The 25,129-nt window shown below is 34.7% G+C and overlaps 1 protein-coding gene across 7 annotated transcripts in view; it reads right to left on the bottom strand.

The window, feature by feature from the left end:
• METTL14 (methyltransferase 14, N6-adenosine-methyltransferase non-catalytic subunit) overlaps window positions 1–25,129 on the bottom strand; it is a 72,351-nt gene that overhangs the window by 45,396 nt on the left and 1,826 nt on the right. For all 7 annotated transcript variants that reach the window (XR_010841134.1, XR_009336207.2, XR_010841135.1 and 4 more), the window contains exons 2-10: window positions 22,333–22,421; window positions 17,091–17,178; window positions 15,641–15,721; window positions 15,187–15,274; window positions 9,675–9,765; window positions 8,316–8,457; window positions 4,828–4,920; window positions 2,023–2,139; window positions 690–900 (exon numbers count right to left, since the gene is read on the bottom strand). Coding sequence is in view for 2 of the 7 variants with exons in the window: in XM_059066746.2 (XP_058922729.1) it covers window positions 690–900; window positions 2,023–2,139; window positions 4,828–4,920; window positions 8,316–8,457; window positions 9,675–9,765; window positions 15,187–15,274; window positions 15,641–15,721; window positions 17,091–17,178; window positions 22,333–22,421 (1,000 nt within the window). In the remaining 5 variants the exon portion in view is untranslated. The remainder of the gene's footprint in view (window positions 1–689; window positions 901–2,022; window positions 2,140–4,827; window positions 4,921–8,315; window positions 8,458–9,674; window positions 9,766–15,186; window positions 15,275–15,640; window positions 15,722–17,090; window positions 17,179–22,332; window positions 22,422–25,129) is intronic.

Here is a 25,129-nt window from a genome sequence, read left to right as displayed (position 1 = left end):
TCACAAAGGTATGGTTATTTTCTGCAGGATCATTTTATTAGCATTTAGTCCTGTCCAAAAAGTCAGTAAGACATTTGGTTCATGCCAAAAGATACTTGAAATTTAGTCCTATCCAAAACATCCATGAGCAAATTTGGTCCATGCCAAATGGTTCTGGACAGGGCCATATATCAAGGACATTTTGGTGTGGACCAAATATCTTACAGACGTTTTGGACAGGACCAAATGTCCTTTATGCATTTCTTCACTCAACACAATATTTACTCAGTAACCTAAATGCTGAGTAGAAAGAAGAGAATAAGACAATCTCCGCTTTCTATGAGACTGCATATTAAAGAGACTGACTATAATCATATGCCCAAATGAATCTATAATTCAGATAATGATAAGTGCTATGAAAAGAAAGAAAATAGATTAAAGGGCAAGAGAGCAGTGGGAGGAAGGGAGTGGAGTGGCAAGTTGGCTAATTTAGACAGGGTTGTGAGAAAACGTCCATCAGGTATTTGAATGATAGGAGAGAGGTCCATGGAAGAGTACTGAGACAAGACTGAGCTTAGCATATTTGAAGTATAGCAAGAAAAGGAATCAAATATATAAGAATTTTATTTTACATAACACTGTGTGCTCTTTCTTAACATCTATATCCCAAGTAACTATCAAAGTTTTTTTTTTTCCTCCTGAGGTCTTACCTGGTCGAATTGTACTATCTCTTCCAAATAAATGAAGGCGTCTTCTACCAAGACAAAAATGTTCAATTATATGAAAAATTTCTACAGGCTTTTCTATATTGCCAATTTCAGGTTCTTCTGTGATAATCAAGTCAATGTCAACATTAGCATGAATGAAGTCTCCGTCTGTGCTACGCTTAACAGTTCCTTTGATCCCCATAAGGCAGTGTTCCTAAATAACAATAAGAGCAGAACAATTAATCTCTTTTCATCAACAGTCATATTTCACAACATTTTACATTTCTGATGTTCCCCAATTCCAAAACAATCCTCATTTCTCTGAATCTTTGGGATACAGGTCTATGGGCAAAAACACAAAAGGAAAAACCTGGATCTCTGGATCTGAGAAGACTGCCAGGGAAACTAGACACTAGAGTATTAAACTTGGGGCCATGACATTTTAGAATTGAGTCAACAACTGTAGAATCTTTTCTTCTGCAACCCTTGATAATAACTTGTCTTCAGCAGTTATGTGCAAGGCACTTGACCTTGGAATCTTAAAATGATGTTATACTGGGCCTCACATGATCCAAGATCAAAACTATATATAAGGTATAAGCCTTTTCATATGGAGAGGACTTCAAGCATGGATACAGACTTATAAATACTCAACATAAGTAAATGTGAAAATAAAAGGATTTCCTTTTTTGTTGTTTGTTTTTTGACCTCTATTTAATCTGGATGACAGAGTATGGTTTAAATAAATGTAATCTCACTTGACTCCATGAACCAATAATAGCAAGGATGGCTTAGATTCCCTTCAAACAGAATTTCTAGTCCAAGAAAGACTTTAAAAAGACCCTCCACCAAAGGCTTCCTGAAGAGTGAAAGACTGGAGGACAAACTGTTAAACCCTGATAACTAGCTGGGCAGTCCTCTGAAGCAGAGGTTCTCAGTGGTTCTTGTTCAGGTTCTTATGTAGAAAAAAGAAAGGAAGGGGAAAGAAATATTCATCTAAGCTGGCCAGCTATGAGTCTTGCTTCCATTTCTTTTTTCTGAGCATAGAGAAAGGAAAAAAAATCTCAGGGTCAGAAGTACTAAAAGCCCATATCTGACTCAGAATTACAGCAATTTAGGATATACAGGAATACCTTCTCCAGCACAGTATAGGTTCATCTGAGGGAATAAAATATTTTAAAATTAACTTGGATGTATTACTTTAATGCTCAATGCCATTTGCACAAGTCAAAGAGAAGGACTTTTCCACCAAAATTAATTAAAGAGTATACAGTCATTTGGAAAAGCTTGAGAGAAAATAATGAAAATAAAGAAAACAAAACAGTAAAGGCAATACCTTTGTTCTCTGGAAGACAGCCTTTGGATCTAAAGTCTTAGTCTTCCCAGGATTGTTTTTATTGGTTTTAATCCAACAAATATCTTCACATCTTCTGTAACCCCACTTGCGTAAACACTAGAAATGAATTTTTAAAAAACTCCTTAGCTAAAAGAAATAAACAATACTTAAAATAACCAACCAGCATTAAAAACTTCCTAGAAGTTTGAGACATTAAATTCCAAGGTGTCACAGTAATTTTTGTCTTTGTGCAGAAATAGAAAAAAAGAAATACTAGTCTTTAAATATACAGCCATTGTACAGAATACACATATACCTTCTGAATATTAATATACAGTTGATATCAAAACATAGAAAGGATTACATAATACTCTGATTCTTTAATACTACCTTCTACTGTCATCAATAGAAAGTTTTAAATCATAAGAAAACTCAGTCCCTCTTTAATCAGAAAATAATTCAAAAGATAATTTTGAATAAATGGGCCACACTCTTCAAAATGTTAAGGTCATGAAAGATAAGAAAAACTAAGAAAGTCTTCCAGATAAAAGAAGATTGAAGAGACATGAAAACTGATGACACCGAGTGATCCTAAGACCAGAAAAACATTATTTGTACTATATAGATGTTATAAGTGGGACAACTGCAAAAACTGTCTTATTGAGAATAGTATCAAAACAGTGTTAACTTTATGCTAATAATTGTACTATTATTAAATAAGAAAATGACCTTATCTTTCAGAAATATAACTGAAGCACTTAGGGGGAAAGGGACATTATGTCTAGAATTTACTCTGAAATGGGGGAGGGAAAAAGGGAAAGAATGAAAAAGAGTAAAAGAGAGAGTGAGGGGGAGAGGAGAATAAAAAAGTAAATGTGAACATTTGAGCTTCTGGGTGAATAAATGTGGATTGTTGCATAATTTTTAGAACTTTTCTGTAAGGCTGAAGTTATTTTGAAATAAAATGTCAAAATCAGAAAAAAAAAAAGATTAATTTTGTTCCTTCCACCTCAACTTTCTATACTTTGACAAAGCTAAAAACTATTGAAAATGTTCTAACTGAAAACGTCTTTCCAAATGAGTCTTATGTTATTTTTATGATTTAATACTAAACCTCAAAAATTCAAAGACTTAAAATTGTTCTTATATTTTATTGAGTAAAACTTTACTTTCATCTTTATGTAATCTAGACAATAGAGAGATTTGAACCTTAGTATCCTAGAATCTGTTATATATGAACATATAACAAATACTAGCTAAGTGAGTACTCAGAGTGGCATTTTGAGGCCCACCATATGTAGATGTTGGCTAGCTGCTGGGAAAAAAAAACATGAATAAGATATAGTCCTTACCCCTAGTTGATTAAGAGCAAAGTAGGAGGAAATAAGTAAATTGTGCAGTACAATACTGTTGGTACTATGATCAAGTACAAATAGAGATGTAGTGGAACATAAAATATACACTTTTCAGGAATGCTCTTATTGTATAAACTGAGATACACCACAAAATGAAATTTAGATTTTTAATTTAAAATCTCAAAAATCAAGATCTGTTCCTGTTGCCAAATATTTGTTTCGCACTGCATTAAATATCACAAGGGCCTAAATCCAACATGCCCTAATCAACTTAGCACAAGCTCATGAGTATTTATCATGCTGAATTATTTTTGTAATCATTTGGAGCCAAAATCTGCTTTCACCAATATGATAAATTGCTGCATAAACAAATAAGATAAAACCTCCTAATCAATTTCAACCTAATTTGGGGGGGTGGGAGAAAAGCCCAAAGCCAGACATTAGAGCTAAAAAAGGTAAATACCAATATACCTATAAAAACATACAGTACGTCTCTATTTTCTTAGATTTTCTATAGCATCTTAGGGAGGTGCCAGCAATAAAATAGATACCCTATATACAGTTATAGTCTTACCATGGAGTTAATAAATGACAGAAGCAATGATGTTATCCAACAGCCTCAAACTTGCTATTTATACAAAGAATACAAAAGCAATTGCAGAATTTCAGGATTTGAGAACCAATTTATCTCAATATAATCCTACTTAAATTCTTCACCTGTCAAATGGACACCTCCTAAAATTACCAGAATTTAAATGAGATCATAGGCAGTAAATCAAGTAATATTTCCTAAAAATGGAAAGTATTATCCAACAAGTGAGGTAACTGAAACACACAAGAGTAACTATCTCTTTACCCAAAGTTTCACTGTTGGACATCAGAATTGAGACTAGAACTAGCCACAATGCTTCCATTATAAAAAAGCTTTATTATTTTGTTTCCATTAGAAATCCAAAATACTCCAATCAAAAAACCCAAAAAAGTTCTCAAATACAATAAAGGTACTTAAATGGAGATGTTATAACTTCTCACTCTCATGAATTCATTCAAACTATGTGCTCCAGATGCTGTGTTATTTTTCCAATTTGATTTGGCTTTCATTTGGAATTCAGGAGTTAATGCTATTCAGAAGAATACTTTGTAGCTACTAATAATGAACAGTAAATGACAGCAGCTTGCTTTTGAGCTGCAATTCAGTTTCAAATCTCTAAACTGTTCTCTTCCTGCAGTTGTAATAAATCATATTTTGATTTATTCACCCCTAATGCTAGTTAACTGACTAAGGGGTACTGCCTTTTGCACATTCTTTTTTAAACATTTTTTTCTTCTGAATATTTTCATACTGTTCAAGAAACAAAGGAGAAAATAACATTAATCTTCAAACTTCTTATGCAGTGTATTATTTTTTTCTTATAAATTAAAAAAAACACTTAAAAAAACACCATCTTACCACTCTTCCAAGGTCCAATCCCTCTCCAGAACCACACCAGAGAAAAATAAATGATCGAGGTGCTGCAATCTCATCAATTTCTAACTTCATGATCTGTAAGAAACCAAACCAATATTGCATAGAAGCATTTTGTTTCCCATTCATCCTAAATCCAAAACAACAACCACTGAGATTTATCATGACTTACAGTAAATGGGTTCTTTAAATGTACTAATTTTCATTAGGAAATACAATGGAAAATAAATTTTATCCTTAAAACTTGTTCTTCTGGTTTTTTATTCCATATTAAGACAACACACACAGATGCACACATGCACATACATACACTTGATTTTATATGGAAAGAGTTTACAGGACACCATATTTATAGAATTACAGAATTTTATAAGTTATGGCTTGAGAGCAACCTGTTACCATTTACAGAAAAAGAAACTGAAAAGGGATTAAATTATCCCAGATAGGGGCAAAATTAAAACATAACCACAAATGTTTGGGGGAGGACTTGGTTTCCAGTAGAACAGTTCTAAATAAAATAAATCAATATACACATTTCAGTATAATGACTAAGTCTGAAATGTCACAAATAATAGACTATAATTGTTTGCTTTGTATTTAAGTGTGTCAATTTTTTTAAAAGTTCTGCAATAATTAAATCTCTAAATTGGGGAAATACCGTATACTTGTATAAATGACTAAAAAAGCAACCATTTTATATAGTATTCCTTTTCTTTTAGCTTCCTGTCACAGTTAAGAAGTTCCAGAGACAACAGTTCAAGCAAATATTAGTTTCATGTATTAAGAAAATCTTAACTTCTACCTGAGTGGATCATAATCACATCATCTATAATTTATCTAGGTAAAAAAACATTATTTGACAGTGATAATGGAAAAAAAATTACAATAGGCATAAACCTATTCAGTTTTATACTTCCGACTTTAAGTCTTGGTATATCTCATCTAATATTGTCATAGGAATATGAATTAAAATAAATATGTAACACACACACACATATATTCCTACAAACGTCTATACATGGTATAGCTAAAGATAAGTGAAGATACACATCAGGGAAAAACATTAAGCAAATTACTCTCGACATTATAATCATAAATGCTAAATGTTGGTATTTTAAGAAAGTGCTTATATTCTTAAACAAAACACACTGGCCTCTACTGACTCTCTAATGTGAAAAAGAATACCTGTGAAACCCGAATGCTTTTCTTATTTATGCTTTATTTATATTAGCTAGTGGTACTTTCTTTAAGGTATTATTACATAAACGTTAAGAACTTAGGGCTCTGGGGCCAGACAAAACTTTTCAATATGCACATAAAATAGAATTCCTTTATTTCAAAAACTCTGTTAGTTTATCATATATAATTGAAGCTCCTGTACCTTCACTGACCGAACCTTAGAAACTGGCTAGAGAAAATAAAGTTCAACCTAACCACTAAGCATACACATAATAAGATTAATTTTTCAATTTTCTTTTGACTAAACTGACAAAGATTGTTTTATATTATTAATCAATTTTGATAAGGATATGGTGAAACAGATATTTCTTAAACACTACTAGAAGGAATGTAAATTTGTGCAACGTATCTGGAGAACTTCTCAGCAATATCAAGAGCATTACAGCTTTAACCTTAAGTTTTGGGGATACTATATACTGTATACTTTTGTTTCAACAATAAACACAGATTACACTTATCAGAGGGGAGGAAAAACTTTTGTAAAGTAAAATGAAATAAAATAAATAAAATTGCCAGAGGTCCTGAAAATTCCCTATTCCCTTGGTTTCCGTGACATTCATACTCTCTTGGTTCACCTCATTCATCTTTGACCCATTTTTTTCACATCTCTTTTATAATGTGCCTCTTAAATGTAAGTTTCCTGAGGATTTACAGTAAATCCACACTGTATCTCAATTGAGACACTATCTCGAGACAAATTCATTTATTCTCATAGGTTTAATGTGCTAACCCTTTAAAATCTGTATTTTGAGATGATCAGATCTGTCTTTTAAGTTTCATACTCTTACTGCAACCTCTACTTGAATGTCTCACATACACCTCTGAATCAACACATTCAGTATAATCTAATCACTCTAATCCTGCTACTCTCTAAATTGACTCTCTCAGCTGGTGATAACTCAACCCATTTATCCCAAGACTCAAACTCCTGAGTCATCCTTTACTCTTCCCCTCTTCCCAAACACTAATCTCACCAGAAGTATCTACAAAACATTACTGAATTTATCACCTCCTTTCTATTCTTATTACCATCACCCTAAATCAGGGCCCCTTCATCTCCTAACTAGACTGCAATGGTCTTCTATCTGCTCTCCCCTCTCCAGACTTCATTTTCTCTAGTCCATCCTCCTCTACACACTAATCTGACCATTTTACTAAACTGGTTAAAGCCCTTCAAAGACTCCTTAATGCCTTTAGGCATTAAGGCTAAGCTTCTAAGAAGACCAGTCCAAGCTTCTAAGACAGCATCTCAAGACAGTCCCAATCTGTGTTCCAACATCAACCCACATAAGAGCTCCCTCACCCATCTCTTTGCCTCCATCCCTTCTGCTCTTGCTGTTCCTTCTGCTTGGAATCCCTAATCCACCCTTTTCTTCAGCTGGCCAATTCCAGCTGGATATGGATAGATTTATCCATACATACTGTTCATGTGTCATCTCCTCTTTGTTTATGTCTCCCAGCTTCCTCAGCTTGGTCAGTTTTTCTCAGATCACCTTATGCTGTCCTCTATTATTGAACTAACAATATGATAATGCAATTATCTGTTTAGGTCACTGTTTATTTTATCTCATTAAATTGTGTGCCCCTTAAGGCCCAATACTGAGTCTTATTCATCTTTCGATCTCCAGTACCTAGTTGCCTAGTACAAAGTGGTGCTCAATAAATATTTGTTATTTTTGTTATTGATCAGTAGAAACAGATTACTTTATGTAACTAACTGAAGCTATCAGCTTGTTCAATTTTATTCAGGAAAATATAACATCACAATTATATAATACTGAATTATATCATAATTATATAATACATATGTCCCTTAAATCTATTATACTGTAAGTTCTTTAAAGAGTAGAAATTATGTTCGTGTGTGTGTGTGTGTGCGTGTACATATACTCTGATGTTTACTAAAACTAACCAAATATGGAATGTTATCAACCATTCAATCTGTTTTTAGACTTATTTCTAGCTATACATCCAAGGACTCTAAGACTGGAACTGTGAGTCTTCCACAGACGATTTACTCACTACCTGCTCAACTTCTGCCTCAAAAAACCAAATCAGACTAAAGATATTATAATATTTGTTAATGTACCTTAGACCTTCAGCCATAATATATACTATAAATCTATATTTACAATTCCTAAAAAATAAGCATATTTATAATATTACTTGCTGATCAGACATGTATTTATTTGAAAAATAAATAATTCATTACAATGTAGAAAGTTTGATCATACATCATCCCAAGTCCAGCATTTTTCATTAGCAGTGATGCCAGTCTCTCTGTAATATTCTTCTAAAGGGGGTTCAAGAAGAATTACATCAAATTTGGGTGTTAGTTCTCTGATGTCAAAGGCTTCTATATCTGCTTGTAAGTACCTATTTGATTAAAGCATAAAATGTAAGAGATTTTCAAATACTTTACAGATGGTAATGAAAGAAATTTTAAAAATATTTCCTAAACACTATTTACAAAGTCACCATGAGCTAATTACTGAATACCTTTTTATGGAGGAGTATCCTTCCTCAGTACAGACAGTAAACCATCTACCAGTGCTCTTCCCGAGGACATGGATACACTCACACTACAAAGTAAAATCACAGTCCCACACAAACATCCAAAATACAAACTTCTCTCACTTCTTATACTGAAAATCCATACTCAGATATAAGTGTCTGAGCCCCTTTCCATTATCATCTTAATATTCCAAAGAATACCATATTACTTTTTCCACAATTGTTAAGTTAGAAAAACTACTTGTTAGTAAGTTTTAAATTCCTCCCTCTAAAGAAGTTTCTAAAAATGGACATAATTTTCCTTCGTTAGTTTGTGCCTTAATAATACTGTTTAACAGTCTTTTCTAGCTACTTAGTATAAATTACTACTAGCCTTTACTTAATGGTTATTTCCACACAGTATGAAAGCATTTTAAATATAAATATAAAATACTTCAAATGTAAGAGTATTTTTAAATAGGATGAATATTAGTCTGCTAAAATTTTTGCCACAAACTCAGACTTCTTTGTGGTTCTTCTGATCATTAACAGTATACATTTTAGCAAACTGTTAAATGTACAAAATGTTCAAAGTAAGCTAAATGTGAAATAAAGAGTCTCCAATTTCACAGACCTTAAACACATTTTTTTAGGGAAACATTAGTCTGTTTAGCAAAGGTTAAAATGAATTTTTGTATCCCAAAATGTTAATAGCATCTCTGGTTGCTGAGTTATAATTAACTTTCATTTTCTTACTTTCCCTCTCTACGTTTTCTAACTTTCTTCAATAAATAATTTTTGAGAAGAAAAGTCATTTAAAAACATTGTAAGATAATCAGGAATACAACAAATATGATTTTCTAAGAAAAAAATTTATATTAGTAATTTAAAGTAAATTATCTAGAAAACTGAAAATAAATTAAATGAGAACCTACTGTGTACTCAGCACTGGAGTTTCAAACTAATATATTTTACTATACAGAAGAAAGAGAGTGTATTAACCTTACAAAGATGGTGAAGTTTTTTCAAACAGAAAAGGGGTTACATGATAAAAAGACTAATACGTTAAGCCTGAGTTGGGAACAAAAAACCGCACTTACATAGGAGGAGTGTTAGATTTAGCTATTAACTCATCCTTCAGCCTGATGAGCTCCCTCAGTTTAGGGTATTCTTCAAATCTGTCAGCCAAACCTGAAGAGGAAACATAGTAAATTCCAAATTTCAATACAAATGAGTATAAGTGCATTCAAACGTGACGAGCCTGCTCAGAACAAAACAATACACAACCACCTCTTCATCCTCACATCCTTTTAAAAAAGTCTGAGGACTTTTAAACAATTCATATATACATTTTATATACCTAATGACCCTAATTCCACATGCAGGCAAACTCCCAGATGTTCTAAAGCTCAGATCAAGTCAATTAACCATTTAATTTCTCAAATTTATTAAATTAATTAACCTGCTTATAGCATCAAATTTAGCCATTCTGTCCTCAGGAAAAGAAAAAATTTTCTTTCAATCATGCTTTTTTCATTTTCTTTTTACTAAAAAAACTCTTTCTTCCAAAGAATCTAGTGATTGTTAAAATTTTTACTTAGTTTCTTAGGCAGTTATCCAAAGCAGAGAAAATGAGGATTTCTTTTCTTTACTACTGATGATCTTAAATTAAGTGGCTACACTTTATGGACACAATCCCAGAACAAATCTAGTTAAAGAGATAATTAGTCCCTAACAGTCATTAGCTCACGCCTCATTCACTCTGATTACTTATCTAAACTGTACTACCAATTCCAAGATAAGTCACTTTCTCTAAGAATATTTCCTATATCAGTATTTATAGTTTTTTGAAGATCTCACTCCACATTACTATAAACCAAATCCTCAGATACATTTTCAAGCTTAGGACCTTGAAAAACATCTCCAAGTTCCATAAAGGTTAAAAACAGGAGACTTGTTCCCATGTCCTCAAAAATATTTAAATCTTTGAGCCTCAGAAGAGATTTTAGGTAAAACAACATAATAACTGTTTAAACAACTGTAGGAGTAAGTAGGGCTTTGAATATCAAAGATTCCTAAAAGTTTTTATTTTGTTTTCTTTCTTCCCTACAAGAAGCATATTCATAACAATATAAATTATATAAACATCTTAAGTTGAAAACCAGAAGTACATTTTAATAACTTTAATATCAAAGAGTAAAAAAGTGAAAGATTTTGTAAAGCCTCCTCAATCAGTGGTTATAGATCAAATTTCAAATGAAACAAGTTTGAAGATTTTAGTACAGTCAGGTTTCAATCACAGTAGTGTCAGTTCTCAATCATCTACAAAAGAGGTACCCCTTTTTTCTCAATCCATAATAGTTTCCTAGGTACATTTTCTTTGCCTTGGAGAAATAAGTATCTTAAAAGCAGAAAGTCTGATAATGAAATTTGGTTATATCAATATAACTTATCATAACCTTGAGGAGAAAAACAGCTTTCTGAAGTATAATTGATAAATAGAAACCTTATATATATATATATGTGTATATATATATATATATATATATATATATATATATATTTTTTTTTTTTTTTTTTTTTTTTTTTTGTGGTACCCGGGCCTCTCACTGTTGTGGCCTCTCCCGTTGCAGAGCACAGGATCCGGACGCACAGGCCCAGCCGCTCCGCAGCATGTGGGATCTTCCCGTACCGGGGCACGCACCCGTGTCCCCTGCATCGGCAGGCGGATTCTCAACCACTGCGCCACCAGGGAAGCCCTAAACCTATATTTAATGTATGCAATTCGATGAGTTTGAACATATGCATACACCTGTGAAACCATCACCACAATCAAGGTAAGACATATCAATAACCTCCAAGTTTCTTTGTGTTCCTCTAGTTTTAGTGTGTGTGCGTGCGTGTGTGTGTGTGTGTGTGTGGTAAGAACACTTAAGTAAGATGAAATCTACCCTCTTAAATTTTTTTAAGTATTGTTGACTATAGTCAACAGTATTGCTGACTACAGACAATTTGCTATACAGCAGAGCTACAGAAAAAAATTTATCTTACATAACTGAAATTTTATACCAATTGAACAACAACTCCCCATTTTACTCTCTCTCTAGCCCCTGACAATCACTCCTTCATTCTCTGCTTCTATGAGATTGACTACTCCAGGTACCTCAAAAAAGTGTATTTATATATTTATATATATTTATATTATACATATATATATACATGTATATAAGTTTATATTATACATACTATTTTATGTACCTCTGTAAGTGCATGCATATTTGTTATCCTGTGACTGGCCTATTTCACTTACCATTATCATAACATTTTGTGCTACATCTAAATTTTGCCTGTGAAAACATTAAAATCAGTTTCTACATGTTGCTTACAAACAAGAAAGGAAAAAATAAATTGGATTACATCAAAATTAAAATTTTTGTGTTGTAAATGGTACCAAGAAGAAAGTGAAAAGATGGGAATTCTCTGGCGGTCTGGTGGTTAGGACTCTGCACTCTCACTGCCAAGGGCGTGGGTTCAATCCCTGGTCGGGGAACTAAGATCCTGCAAGCCACAGTGTGGCCAAAAGAAAGATAACCCACAGAATGGGAGAAAATATTTGCAAATCATACATCTGATAAGGGACTTGTACTGAGAATATATAAAGAACTCTTACAATGTAATAATAAAAAAACAAATTACCAATTAAAAAATAAGCAGGGTTTAGACATCTCTCTAAAGTAGGTATTTAAGTGGAAAAATAAGCGTAGGAAAAGATTCTTAACATCATTAGTCGCTAGGGAAATGTAGATCAAAACCACAATGAAATATTACTTCATACCACTAGGATGGCTATAATTAAAAAGACAGATAGGGCTTCCCTGGTGGCGCAGTGGTTGAGAATCCACCTGCCGATGCATGGGACACGGGTTCGTGCCCAGGTCCGGGAAGATCCCACTTGCTGCAGAGCCCGTGAGCCATGGCCACTGAGCCTGTGCATCTGGAGCCTGTGCTCCGCAACAAGAAAGGCCACAACAGTGAGAGGCCCGCGTACCACAAAAAAAAAAAAAAAAAAAAAAAAAGACAGATAATAAAATGTCAAGGGTGGTAAGAAACTAGAAGCCTCACATATTGTTGGTAGGAATGTTAATGGTACAGCTGCTCTGAAAAACATTTGGGCAGTTCCTCAAAAAGTTAAACATAGAATTACCACATGACACAGTAATTCCACTCCCAGGTATATACCAAAGAGAAATGAAAGCATACATTCATACAAAAACTTTACATGACTATTCATAGCAGCAGAGTTTATAACAATCAAAAAGTGGAAACAACACAAATGAATAGATAAACGAAATGTGGTATGTACATACAATGGTATATTTGGTAATAAAAAGAAATGAAGTACTGATAATACGCTGCAACATCAATGGCCCCTGAAAACATTATGTTAAGTGAAAAAAGCCCAGTCACAAAATATCACATATTGTATGAGTCCAATTACATGAAATGTCTAGAACAGGCAAATTGATAGACAATAGTCAATTAATGATTACTTAAGGCTGGGGGGCAACTGTGGAAGAAGGAATGGGAATTGACTGCTAATGAGTACTGAATTTCTTTAGGGGAGATGAAAATGTTCTAAGGATGTGGAGAAAGGGGACTTGTACACTGTTGGTAGGAATGTATATTGGTGCAGCCACTGTGGAAAACAGTATGGAGGTTTCTAAAAAAAAACTAAAAATAGAACTACCACATGATCCAGCAACTCCATTCCTGGGTATATATCTGAAGAAAATGTAAACACTAATTCAAAAAGATACACGCACCCCAGTGTTCTTAGCAGCATTATTTACAATAGCCAAGAAATGGAAACAACCTAAGTGTCCAGAAAAGGTAAATGGATAAAGACAATGTGCTATATATATGTGTGTGTGTGTGTGTATATATACATACACACACACACACATATACAATGTGGTGTACACACAGACACACTTACTACTCAGCCATAAAAAAAGTGAAATACACACACATATACAATGTGGTGTATACACACACACACACACTTACTACTCAGCCATAAAAAAAAGTGAAATTTTGCCTTTTGCAACAACATGGATGGATTGTAGGGTATTATGCTTAGTGAAATAAGTCAGATAGAGAAAGACAAATATTGTATATTATCACTTAAACGTGGAATCTAAAAAATAAAACTAGTGAATATAACAAAAAAGAAACAGACTCACAGATAAAGAGAACAAACTAGTAGTTACCAGGGGGGAGAGGGAAGTAGGGAGAGCAAAATAGGGGGAAGGGGTTAAGAAGTACAAACTTCTATGTGTATAATAAATAACCTACAAGGATATATTGTACAGCAGAGAAAATACAGCCAATATTTTATAATAACTATAAATGAAATATAATCTTTAAAAATTATAAATCACTATTTGTACACCTAAAACTTATATAATATTGTAAATCGACGATACCTCAATTTTTAAAAAAGTTCTAAAATTAGATTGTGGCAATGGGTGCACAAATCTAGATATTCTTAAAAAACTGAATTATGTTCTCTAAATGGGTGCACTGTACAGTACATGAATTATCTCAGTCAAGCTGTTTTTTAAAATGTAGGGATAATGCCTTTGGTAAGCTTATCGGTAGACTGGACACAGCTGAGAAAAGATTCTGAGCTTGATGATAACTCAATACAAACCTCAAAAACTGAAAAGTAAATAGAACAAAAATTGGGGGGGAAAAAAAGCCAGATTATCTAAGGAATGTGGGACAACTACAAAAGGTAAAATGTGTAATGGAAATATAAGAAGGAGAAAAATCAGAAAGAGGAACAGAAGAAATATTTGAAATAATGATGACTGAAAATTTTCCCAAAATAATGTCAGACATCAAACCCCAGACACAGGAAGCTCAGAGTACCAAAGAGGATAAATGCAAAAAAACCCCAAAGCAAACAAAACCCAGCTATACCTACACATATCATTTTCATACAGAAAATCAACGCTAACGAAAAAATTCTGAAGGAAACCAGAAAAAAAAAAAAAAACCAAACCTATTGAGGAACAAAGTTAAGAATTATACCCAACTTCTCAGAAACAAGCAAGAACAGGGTGAAGTAAAATACTTAAAGTGTTGAAAGAAAGAAAACACCAATCTCGAATTCTGTACTTTGCAAAATTAATCTTTCAAAAGTAAAGGAAAAATAAAGACTTTCTCAGGCAAACAAAAATTGAGGGAATTTGTTGCCAATAGGCCTGCCTTGCAAGAAATGTTAAAAGAAATTCTTTAGACAAAAGGAAAATAATATAAGTCAGAGAATCAGATTTACATAAAGAAAGGAAGAGCATCCAAGGAATAAATGAAGGCAAAATAAAAATGAGGGATAGTTACAGAACCAAAATGAAGGAAAGATGGAAGGAAGAAGGAAAAAAGTAACACTGCTTGATGGAAAAAGAGAGTGTACTAGAAGTACTAAGAATGGAAAGGGGAAGCCAAGCCAGGAAAAATAATTTTGTTAGAAATAAACCACAAAATGGATAAATTACATACGTGTAATCAACAGCTAGCAATAGCATATTCCCAACAAATCTGACATACCTACATCTCTGATGAAATTTTGAGGTCTATGTCCGGTGTCTACAAAATGTTGACAGTAATCATTATGGGGATTTAAACTCTGTGTTCCCTAAAGAAAACGTCAAAATTAAATTAACAGCATTCGCTCTGAGAGCAGATACACTTAACTCTGTACTTTATTTTTTATTATGAGGCCATACAAAATATAAGTTAATTGACATTAAAAAAACAGAAAACATCACTATTAAAATAATAGTATTACAATTCAGTATCTACAGACATTAATAAAGCATTATCTCAACCTAAACAGCCAAGCATCAGAAGAATATTTCATGAATAATTTTAAATGAACTTTATTTTATAATAATGATCCCTCAATAACTGAAAAAATCTTGAAAACAAATAAGTATTTAAAATCTTTTCAGGCATAGAGCTGAAATGTGAAGAGTTATGGACTTGAAAATTATTTATTTACCTTAAGAAAAGTACTAGAATCTTTGTAAATCTCTTCTTCATATGGCAAATTCTCTTCCTCCTGTTGCATTTCTAATTCATCCTTGGAAAAGGAAGTATACATTTTACGTATAAGAGGAGTATCTTACATATTATGATTATCTTGAGTATTAAGACTCATATAAATATTTTCTTTCCCTAAGACACAATAAAGTTTTCCAATTACTGTTAAAGTCAAATATTGAAGTCAGGACTTCCCTGGTAGTCCAGTGGTTAAGAATCTGCCTTCCAATGCAGGGGACGCGGGTTGGATCTCTGGTCGGGGAACTAAGATCCCACGTGCCGTGGGGCAACTAAGCCCGCACACGCGTCTGACAGCTAGAGAGAAGCCCACGGGTGGCAATGAAGAGCCCACATGCCACAACTATGGCCCAATGAAGCCAAATAAATAAATAAAATACAAATTAAACAAAAATTTTTTTAATCTAAAAGAACAATTGAAGTTTTTGCTTTCTCATCATTAGCTGTAACTAGTTATGCTTATTATATATAAAATAAATATTTTTTCATTCTCATCAGCAATAATTGTCTATAACTACTAACTTTATCGACTAAGTTATCTAGGATTATTTATCTCTGATATAATACATTAAATATTAGAATTTAGCTCAAATCATGAAAGATATGACCACCAATGGGGCAATTTTATTTCTACTAGATCAAACCACATGAAACTATTTTATAAGTCAAAAATGTTAAAATATCAGAAACTGTATATGGTTTGACCTAATATAATCACAAATAGTTAAGTTATATAAGAGAATATATCAAATGCAACCAATACACAAGAGAATATCTATGAAATTAGATAATTATACCTAAAGATTTACTGAAACTATTTATTCTCTTCTCTATTGAATATAGTTGTATGACAATTAATTTGAAAAAAATGGAGGTAGGTTTTTTTGTCCTTAACTTTCTTTCTTTTCAACTACATATTGTAATCACAAGTTGAGAAGCTGGGATTTTGCCTTGGGCCTCTGTCAGAAATAAATGGTTCTACACTGCTGTCTAGCCCATGAGTTCTCAAAATATTTTAAGTGTACTACCCTATATTGTTAACATGGAATAATGCAACTCAAAGAAGAAAGTATTGTAGCCTCTCGAAATATTATCAAATTATCCAAAGTTTCTGATACATCTACCTCCTTACTCTTAAGAATGCTATCGCCTAGTGCTTACCAGGCATTATGCTAAGTGCTTTATATACATCACCTAATTTAATCCACATACCTCTTGTGTTAAACTGATAAAAATGTCTTAATTTACCTAATTACATACACACTACCAACAATTATTCACTATTCTGTCAAAATTCAGCTTCTGTCAAATTTTGTTTTCCGGGTAAGACTCTACGGATTGTAAGGACTTATTTTCTTCTTGACCATAAAATTGTCCCATTCTCTACTTGCCTTATATTCTTCCATTTTGTCTTCATCTGTCTCTCCTTCATCCTGATACTTACGTTTTGCATTTGGAGCAGAGGTATCATAGGAAGCCCTGAAAATTAAAACTGAAATATCAATCACAAATATATACAAGATGTATAAATGTATCCATTAATAATATTAAAGAACTGATTATAAAAACAGAACAAGGCAAATTTTTCCTGACTAAACAGTATCTATTCACCCAGTTTATAAATCTTAAAAGTATCACAACTTGATGAATAATCTGTACTTTATTTTTTTGAGAAAGCAAACAAATAAGAAACTAAGCTTTTATAAGGTATGCATGGCAAAAAGAAACTTCTACATTATGTATCACTCTAATGTGTCTTGAGCAAAACTGATGTTCTATAAGAATCCTAAGAGACTACTATAAGCAACTATATGCCAATAAAATGGACAACCTGGAAGAAATGGACAAATTTTTAGAAAGGTAAAAAATTCCAAGACTGAACCAAGAAGAAACAGAAAATATAAACAGACCAATCACAAGTAATGAAATTTAAACTGTAATTAAAACTCTTCCATCAAACAAAAGTCCAGGAACAGATGGCTTCACAGGTGAATTCTATCAAACATTTAGAGAAGAGCTAACACCTATCCTTCTCAAACTCTTCCAAAAAAACTGCAGAGGGAGGGCTTCCCTGGTGGCGCAGTGGTTGAGAATCCGCCTGCAGATGCAGGAGACACGGGTTCGTGCCCTGGTCCGGGAAGATCCCACATGCCGCGGAGCGGCTGGGCCCGTGAGCCATGGCCGCTAGGCCTGTGCGTCCGGAGCCTGTGCTCCGCAACGGGAGAGGCCACAGCAGTGAGAGGCCCGCATACCGCAAAAAAAAAAAAAAAAAAAAAAAAAAAAAAAAAAAACTGCAGAGGGAGGAACACTACCAAACTCTATTAAACTCTATTAAAAGGATCATATGCCATGATCAAGTGGGATTTATCCCAGGGATGCAAGGATTCTTCAATATATGCAAATCAATCAATGTGATACACCATATCAACAAATTAAAGAATAAAAACCATATGATCATCTCAATAGGTGCAGAAAAAATTCGACAAAAATTTGACAAAATTAACACCCATTTAAGATTAAAAACTCTCTAGAAAATGGGCATAGAGGGAACCGACCTCAATATAATAAAGGACATATATGACAAACCCACAGCAAACATCATTCTCAATGCTAAAAAACTGAAAGCATTTCATCTAAGATCACGAACAAGACAAGGATGTCCACTCTCACCACTAATATTTAACATAGTTTTGGAAGTCCTAGTCACGACAATCAGAAAACGAAAAGAAATAAAAGGAATACAAATTGGAGGGACTTCCAGGTGGCACAGTGGTTAAGAATCCACATGCTTGGCTTCCCTGGTGGCGCAGTGGTTGAGAGTCTGCCTGCCAATGCAGGGGACACAGGTTCGTGTCCCGGTCCGGGAAGATCCCACATGCCGCGGAGCGGCTGGACGCGTGAGCCATGGCTGCTGAGCCTGCGCATCCGGAGCCTGTGCTCCACAATGGGAGAGGCCACAACAGTGAGAGGCTCACATACCGCAAAAAAAAAAAAAAAAAAAGAATCTACCTGCCAATGCAGGGGACACAGGTTCGAGCCCTAGGCCAGGAAGATCCCACATGCCGCAGAGCAACTAAGCCCATGTGCCGCAACTACTGAGCCTGAGCTCTAGAGCCCACAAGCCACAACTAATGAAGCCCACATGCCTAGAGCCCATGCTCCACAACAAGAGAAGCCACCGCAATGAGAAGCCCACGCACTGCAATGAAAAGTAGCTCCTGCTCACTGCAACAAGAGAAATCCTGTGCACAGCAACGATGACCCAACGCAGCAAAAAATAAATATATATATATATATATATATATATATATTTAAAGGAATACAAATTAGAAAAGAAGTAAAACCATTGCTGCTTGCAGATGACATGATAATATACACAGAAAAATCCTACAGATGCCACCAGAAAACTACTAGAGCTAATCAATGAATTTGGTACAGGATACAAAATTAATGCACAGAAATCTCTTGCATTCCTATACACTAATGATGAAAAATCTGAGAGTGAAATTAAGAAAACACTCCCATTTACCACTGCAACAAAAAGAATAAAATATCTAGGAATAAACCTACCTAAGGAGACAAAAGACTTGTATGCAGAAAACTATAAGACACTGACGAAAGAAATTAAAGATGATAAAAATAGGTGGAGAAATATACCATGTTCTTGGATTGGAAGAATCAACATTGTGAAAATGACTATACTACCCAAAGCAATCTACAGATTCAATGCAATCCCTATCAAATTACCACTGGCATTTTTTTACAGAACTAGAACAAAAAATTTCACAATTTGTATGGAAACACAAAAGACCCCAAATAGCCAAAGCAATCTTGAGAACGAAAAACGGAGCTGGAGGAATCAGGCTCCCTGACTTCAGACTATACTACAAGGCTACAGTAATGAAGACAGTATGGTACTGGCACAAAAACAGAAATATAGATCAATGGAACAGGATAGAAAGCCCAGAGATAAACCCACACACATATGGTCACCTTATCTTTGATAAAGGAGGGAAGGATATACAGTGGAGAAAAGACAACCTCTTCAATAAGTGGCTCTGGAAAAACTGGACAGCTACATGTAAAAGTATGAAATTAGAACACTCCCTAAAACCACACACAAAAATAAACTCAAAATGGGTTAAAGACCTAAATGTAAGGCCAGACACTATCAAACTCTTAGAGGAAAACATAGGCAGAACACTCTATGATATAAATCAAAGCAAGATCCTTTTTGACCCATCTCCTAGAGAAATGGAAATAAAAACAAAAATAAACAAATGGGACCTAATGAAACTTAAAAGCTTTTGCACAGCAAAGGATACCATAAATAAGACCAAAAGACAACCCTCAGAATGGGAGAAAATAGTTGCAAATGAAGCAACTGACAAAGGATTAATATCCAAAATTTATAAGCAACTCATGCAGCTCAATAACAAAAAAACAAACAACCCAATCCAAAAATGGGCAGAAGACCTAAATAGACATTTCTCCAAAGAAGGTATACAGATTGCCAACAAACACATGAAAGAATGCTCAATGTCATTAATCATTAGAGAAATGCAAATCAAAACTACAATGAGATATCACCTCAAACCGGTCAGACTGTCCATCATCAAAAACTCCAGAAACAATAAATGCTGGAGAGGGTGTGGAGAAAAGGGAACACTCTTGCACTGCTGGTGGGAATGTAAACTGATACAGCCACTATGGAGAACAGTATGGAGGTTCCTTAAAGAACTACAAATAGAACTACCATATGACCCTGCAATCCCACTACTGGGCATATACCCTGAGAAAACCATAATTCAAAAAGAGTCATGTACCAAAATGTTCACTGCAGCTCTATTTACAATAGCCAGGACATGGAAGCAACCTAAGTGTCCATCAACAGATGAATGGATAAAGAAGATGTGGCACATATATACAATGGAATATTACTCAGCCATAAAAAGAAATGAAACTGAGTTATTTGTAATGAGGTAGATACACCTGGAGTCTGTCATACAGAGTGAAGTAGGTCAGAAGGAGAAAAACAAATACCGTATGTTAACACATATATATGGAATCTAAGAAAAAAAAATGTCATGAAGAGATTAGTGATAGGACAGGAATAAAACACAGACCTACTAGAGCATGGACTTGAGGATATGGGGAGGGGGAAGGGTAAGCTGTGACAAAGTGAGAGAGTGGCATGGACATATATACACTACCAAATGTAAATTAGACAGCTAGTGGGAAGCTGCCGCATAGCACAGGGAGATCACCTCTGTGCTTTGTGACCACCTAGAGGGGTGGGATAGGGAGGGTGGGAGAGAGGGAGACGCAAGAGGGAAGAGATATGAGAACATATGTATATGTATGACTGATTCACTTTGTTGTAAAGGAGAAACTAACACACTATTGTAAAACAGTTATACTCCAATAAAGATGTTAAAAAAAAAACCAAAAAACAAATGGGACCTAATGAAACTTAAAAGCTTTTGCACAGCAAAGGAAACCATAAACAAGATGAAAAGACAACCCTCAGAATGGGAGAAAATATTTCCAAACTAATCAACGGACAAAGGATTAATCTCCAAAATATACAAACAGCTCATGCAGCTCAATATCAAAAAAACAGATAACCCAATCGAAAAATGGGTGGAAGACCTAAATAGACACTTCACCAAAGAAGACATACAGGTGGCCAAGAGGCACATGAAAAGATGCTCAACATCACTAATTATTAGAGAAATGCAAATCAAAATGACAATGTGTCCAACGACAGAGGAACGGATAAAGAAGATGTGGTACATATATACAATGGAATATTACTCAGCCATAAAAAGGAACGAAATTGGGTCACTTGTAGAGATGTGGATTGACTCAGAGTCTGTCATACAGAGTGAAGTAAGTCAGAAAGAGAAAAACAAATATCATATATTAACACATATATGTGAAATCTAGAAAATGGTACAGATGAACCTATTTGCATGGCAGGAATAGAGACAAAGATGTAGAGAACAGATAGGTGGACACAGGAGGCAGAGGGAAGGGGAGGGTGGGATGAACTGGGAGATTAGGACTGACATATATTCACTACCATGTGTAAAACAGCTAGTGGGAACCTGCAGTATAGCACAGGGAGCTCATCTTGGTGCTCTGCGATGACCTAGATGGGTGGGATAGGAGGGGTTGGGAGGAAGGTCCAAGAGGGAGAGAATATATGTATACATATAGCTGATTCATTTCACTGTACAGCAGAAACTAACACAACATTGTAAAGTAATCATACTGCAATAAAAAAAAATTGATAACTACACTACTGAAAATTCTAAATGCTTTATGAACTATCAAATCAATACCACTTTTAGGGCAAAGTGTTTTTTTTAATAAGGATTTTTAAAATAAAATTATATATGGTATATAGGCTAATTCCTAGCCTAACATTCCATTTTCTAACTACTTTATAAATGAAAACTTACTGTATTCAGATACATATTTCATAATCCATGAACAATAAAAACCAATGTTTCCTAAATCTGTATGTTGATGCTTATAACAACACACTTCATACCTAGGATTATTGTTTATTAAAACAGTGATCCTTTCACAAATATTAACATGTCACTAAAAAAATATTCAACTAACCTGCAAGTTTCTCTTGTTTCAGCAATTTCTCTCTGCTCATCTTTGCTATTTAACACAGCACCAATACTGTCAGCACTTTCAGCTCCCAACTGAGAAAAGGCAAAAACCAAAAATCAGATGACAGTGTACTGAATAGCCTTCCTAGTCATTTGTAACAGCATTTAATACATCAAGTATTTAAAAAAAACACACAAAAAAACCCGTAACTACTGTTTCAGGCATATGGACGAATTATTGCAGGAAAAACAGAAAACACCTTGGAGCAAAACCATGTTAATTAAGAATGATTTTGCCAGCTGCAAAGTATTTTATGCTTTCAGTTATTTTGAAATTAAAACAATTAACTTGATCCAATCCTCTACTTTTTTTTTTTTTTTTCCGGTACACGGGCCTCTCACTGTTGTGGCCTCTCCCGTTGCGGAGCACAGGCTCCGGACGCGCAGGCTCAGCGGCCGTGGCTCACGGGCCCAGCTGCTCCGCGGCATGTGGGATCTTCCCGGACCGGGGCACGAACCCGTGTCCCCCTGCATCGGCAGGCGGACTCTCAACCACTGCGTCACCAGGGAAGCCCCAATCCTCTACTTTTAAAGCAAGTAATAAAACACAATTTAGCAGCAGTAGCAATAACAAAAAAAAAAAAGGCAGCTAACATACAGTGTTTATAGTGTGATATGCACTATGTTAAACACTTTGCATCCATCAGCTCACGTATTGTACCTTATTTATTCCATGCTGTAATAAATACCTTTTCAGTTTTATTCAAGCCAAGTCTTTATAATGATTATAGGCACAATACTAAACTTTACAAAAACCTGAAAAATAGTCATGCAAATTCGGGTTGGCAGTTCAGGAAATTTTGCAAAATACAACAAATGTAAACAAATCACTAGTTGAGATAAGCCTGGCTACATAGTGTGGGATCAATTCATGGAAAACTTCAAAAGCCAAACCAAGAAGTACAGAATGCAATTTACAGGCCATGAGGAACCACTTAATATGTTTAAGCACACGAAAGGCATGAGGAAATCTGCATTAAATAACCCCTTAGCTCAAGAAAGGTGAGAAGGCACACTACAATATTAGAGCTGCCAGCCGCCAGCCTTGATCTTACACAACTGCCACGGCTTCATGACTCCCCTAAGGCTTCCCCAATGATAAATCTCTTCCAATCTATCAACTGTTCCTGATACTTTAACTCCTCCATGAAATCTTTCTGACCCCTATTCTCTTTAGTCAGAAAACACATTTATTCCCATAGCTGGAATGCTTTCTAACCTTCTTCCCAAGACTGCCTCCACTCCCTTCAAATCTCAGACGAGTACATTTCCTCTGAGGGTCCTTCCATGAACACTATATACAGGATAGGTAGCCTCCTTTTCATTATTTTTACCTCATTTCCTCATTCAGATCATAGCACTTAATACACCCTTTTTGTTTTACTTTTGTTTATTTCACAGTGGCTATCACAACTTCCAATTTTTTATTTGTACAATTCAATTATTTTATCAGTTTACTTTTGTTTACTTCTCCCCCACTGAAATGTTAGCTCACTGAGGGGAAGAACTCTGTCCTGTTGATATCTGTATGTTCAGCAGCTACTATAACATCTGACTTACAGTACATGCTTATAAATATGTGAATGAACCAATGAGATTTCCTACCAAGGTGTAAATCAGAATACAATGTTTTACAAGAGGAATACTTTAAATCAAATTGTGCTTACATATATAATTGTCCTCTCATGCTCCAACATTTTTTAAAAATTGTGGAATGACTGGAGTAATAGACTTTCCATTGTGGTAGCACTAAATATATTATTTGAATAATTATGACAATTTGATATCATTTGAAAGCATGTATAATTTTTTTTTTTTTTTTCCTGTGGTACGCGGGCCTCTCACTACTGTGGCCTCTCCCGTTGCGGACGCACAGGCTCAGCGGCCATGGCTCACGGGCCCAGCTGCTCCGCGGCATATGGGATCTTCCTGGACCGGGGAACGAACTCGAGTCCCCTGCATCGGCAGGCGGACTCTCAACCACTGCGCCACTAGGGAAGCCCCAAAGCATGTATAATTTTTCGAAACAAAGCTACAAGTTAAATAAAAACAGGTGTAAATCGTTGGTGATAGCATCAATTGCCACAATCATGGTCTGGGCCTACATACTGCATCCGAGATCTTCATCCAGCAGCCAAAAGTAAGTCAAGCAAATTATACACACTTGAGTCGTGCTCTACTCTGACAGATCATCAATCAACAAAAATGTACTAAAAACTTACTTTGGGCAAGAAACAAAGTCAGGATACAAGATTAAGCCAACAGGAATTAAATGCAGACGTTGCACGCAAACTGTTTATATTCTGTATGAGGGTTAATAATATACAGTAGAGGACTCAGTAAGGAAAATGGATGCTTAGAGGGAGAAGAGCCTAAGCCAGGGAGATCACAATAGGTTTCATCACAAAATTCTGACCTGGGCTGTCACAGAGGATAGACAGAAATCAGAAAGAAAGGACAACTTTTAAAAATCATAAAGTATGTACTGCACAAATCATGTTCTGGAGAGTAATAAACCAGTCTGTCTTGTTCATACAGAGAAAAGTAAGTGAAAGAAAGGCTGAATTTAGTTGGTAAAGTGGAAGTCTGTCATTGATTACATTGTACATCCTTACTTAAGTAGAAAGGTTCCTATCCAACTGTACTAGGAGGCAGCCAGGTGTACTGCAAAGGCCTAAAACTGCAGCTTGCAAATGTAAAAGGTTTGTGGCCTTCAGCATGGAACAAATTTCCTGAGCTTG

Source organism: Kogia breviceps, chromosome 6 (assembly GCF_026419965.1).
Source record: "Kogia breviceps isolate mKogBre1 chromosome 6, mKogBre1 haplotype 1, whole genome shotgun sequence".
In the NCBI taxonomy this organism is placed as follows: Eukaryota; Metazoa; Chordata; class Mammalia; order Artiodactyla; family Physeteridae; genus Kogia; species Kogia breviceps.
This window is presented reverse-complemented; position numbering and strand designations above follow the sequence as displayed.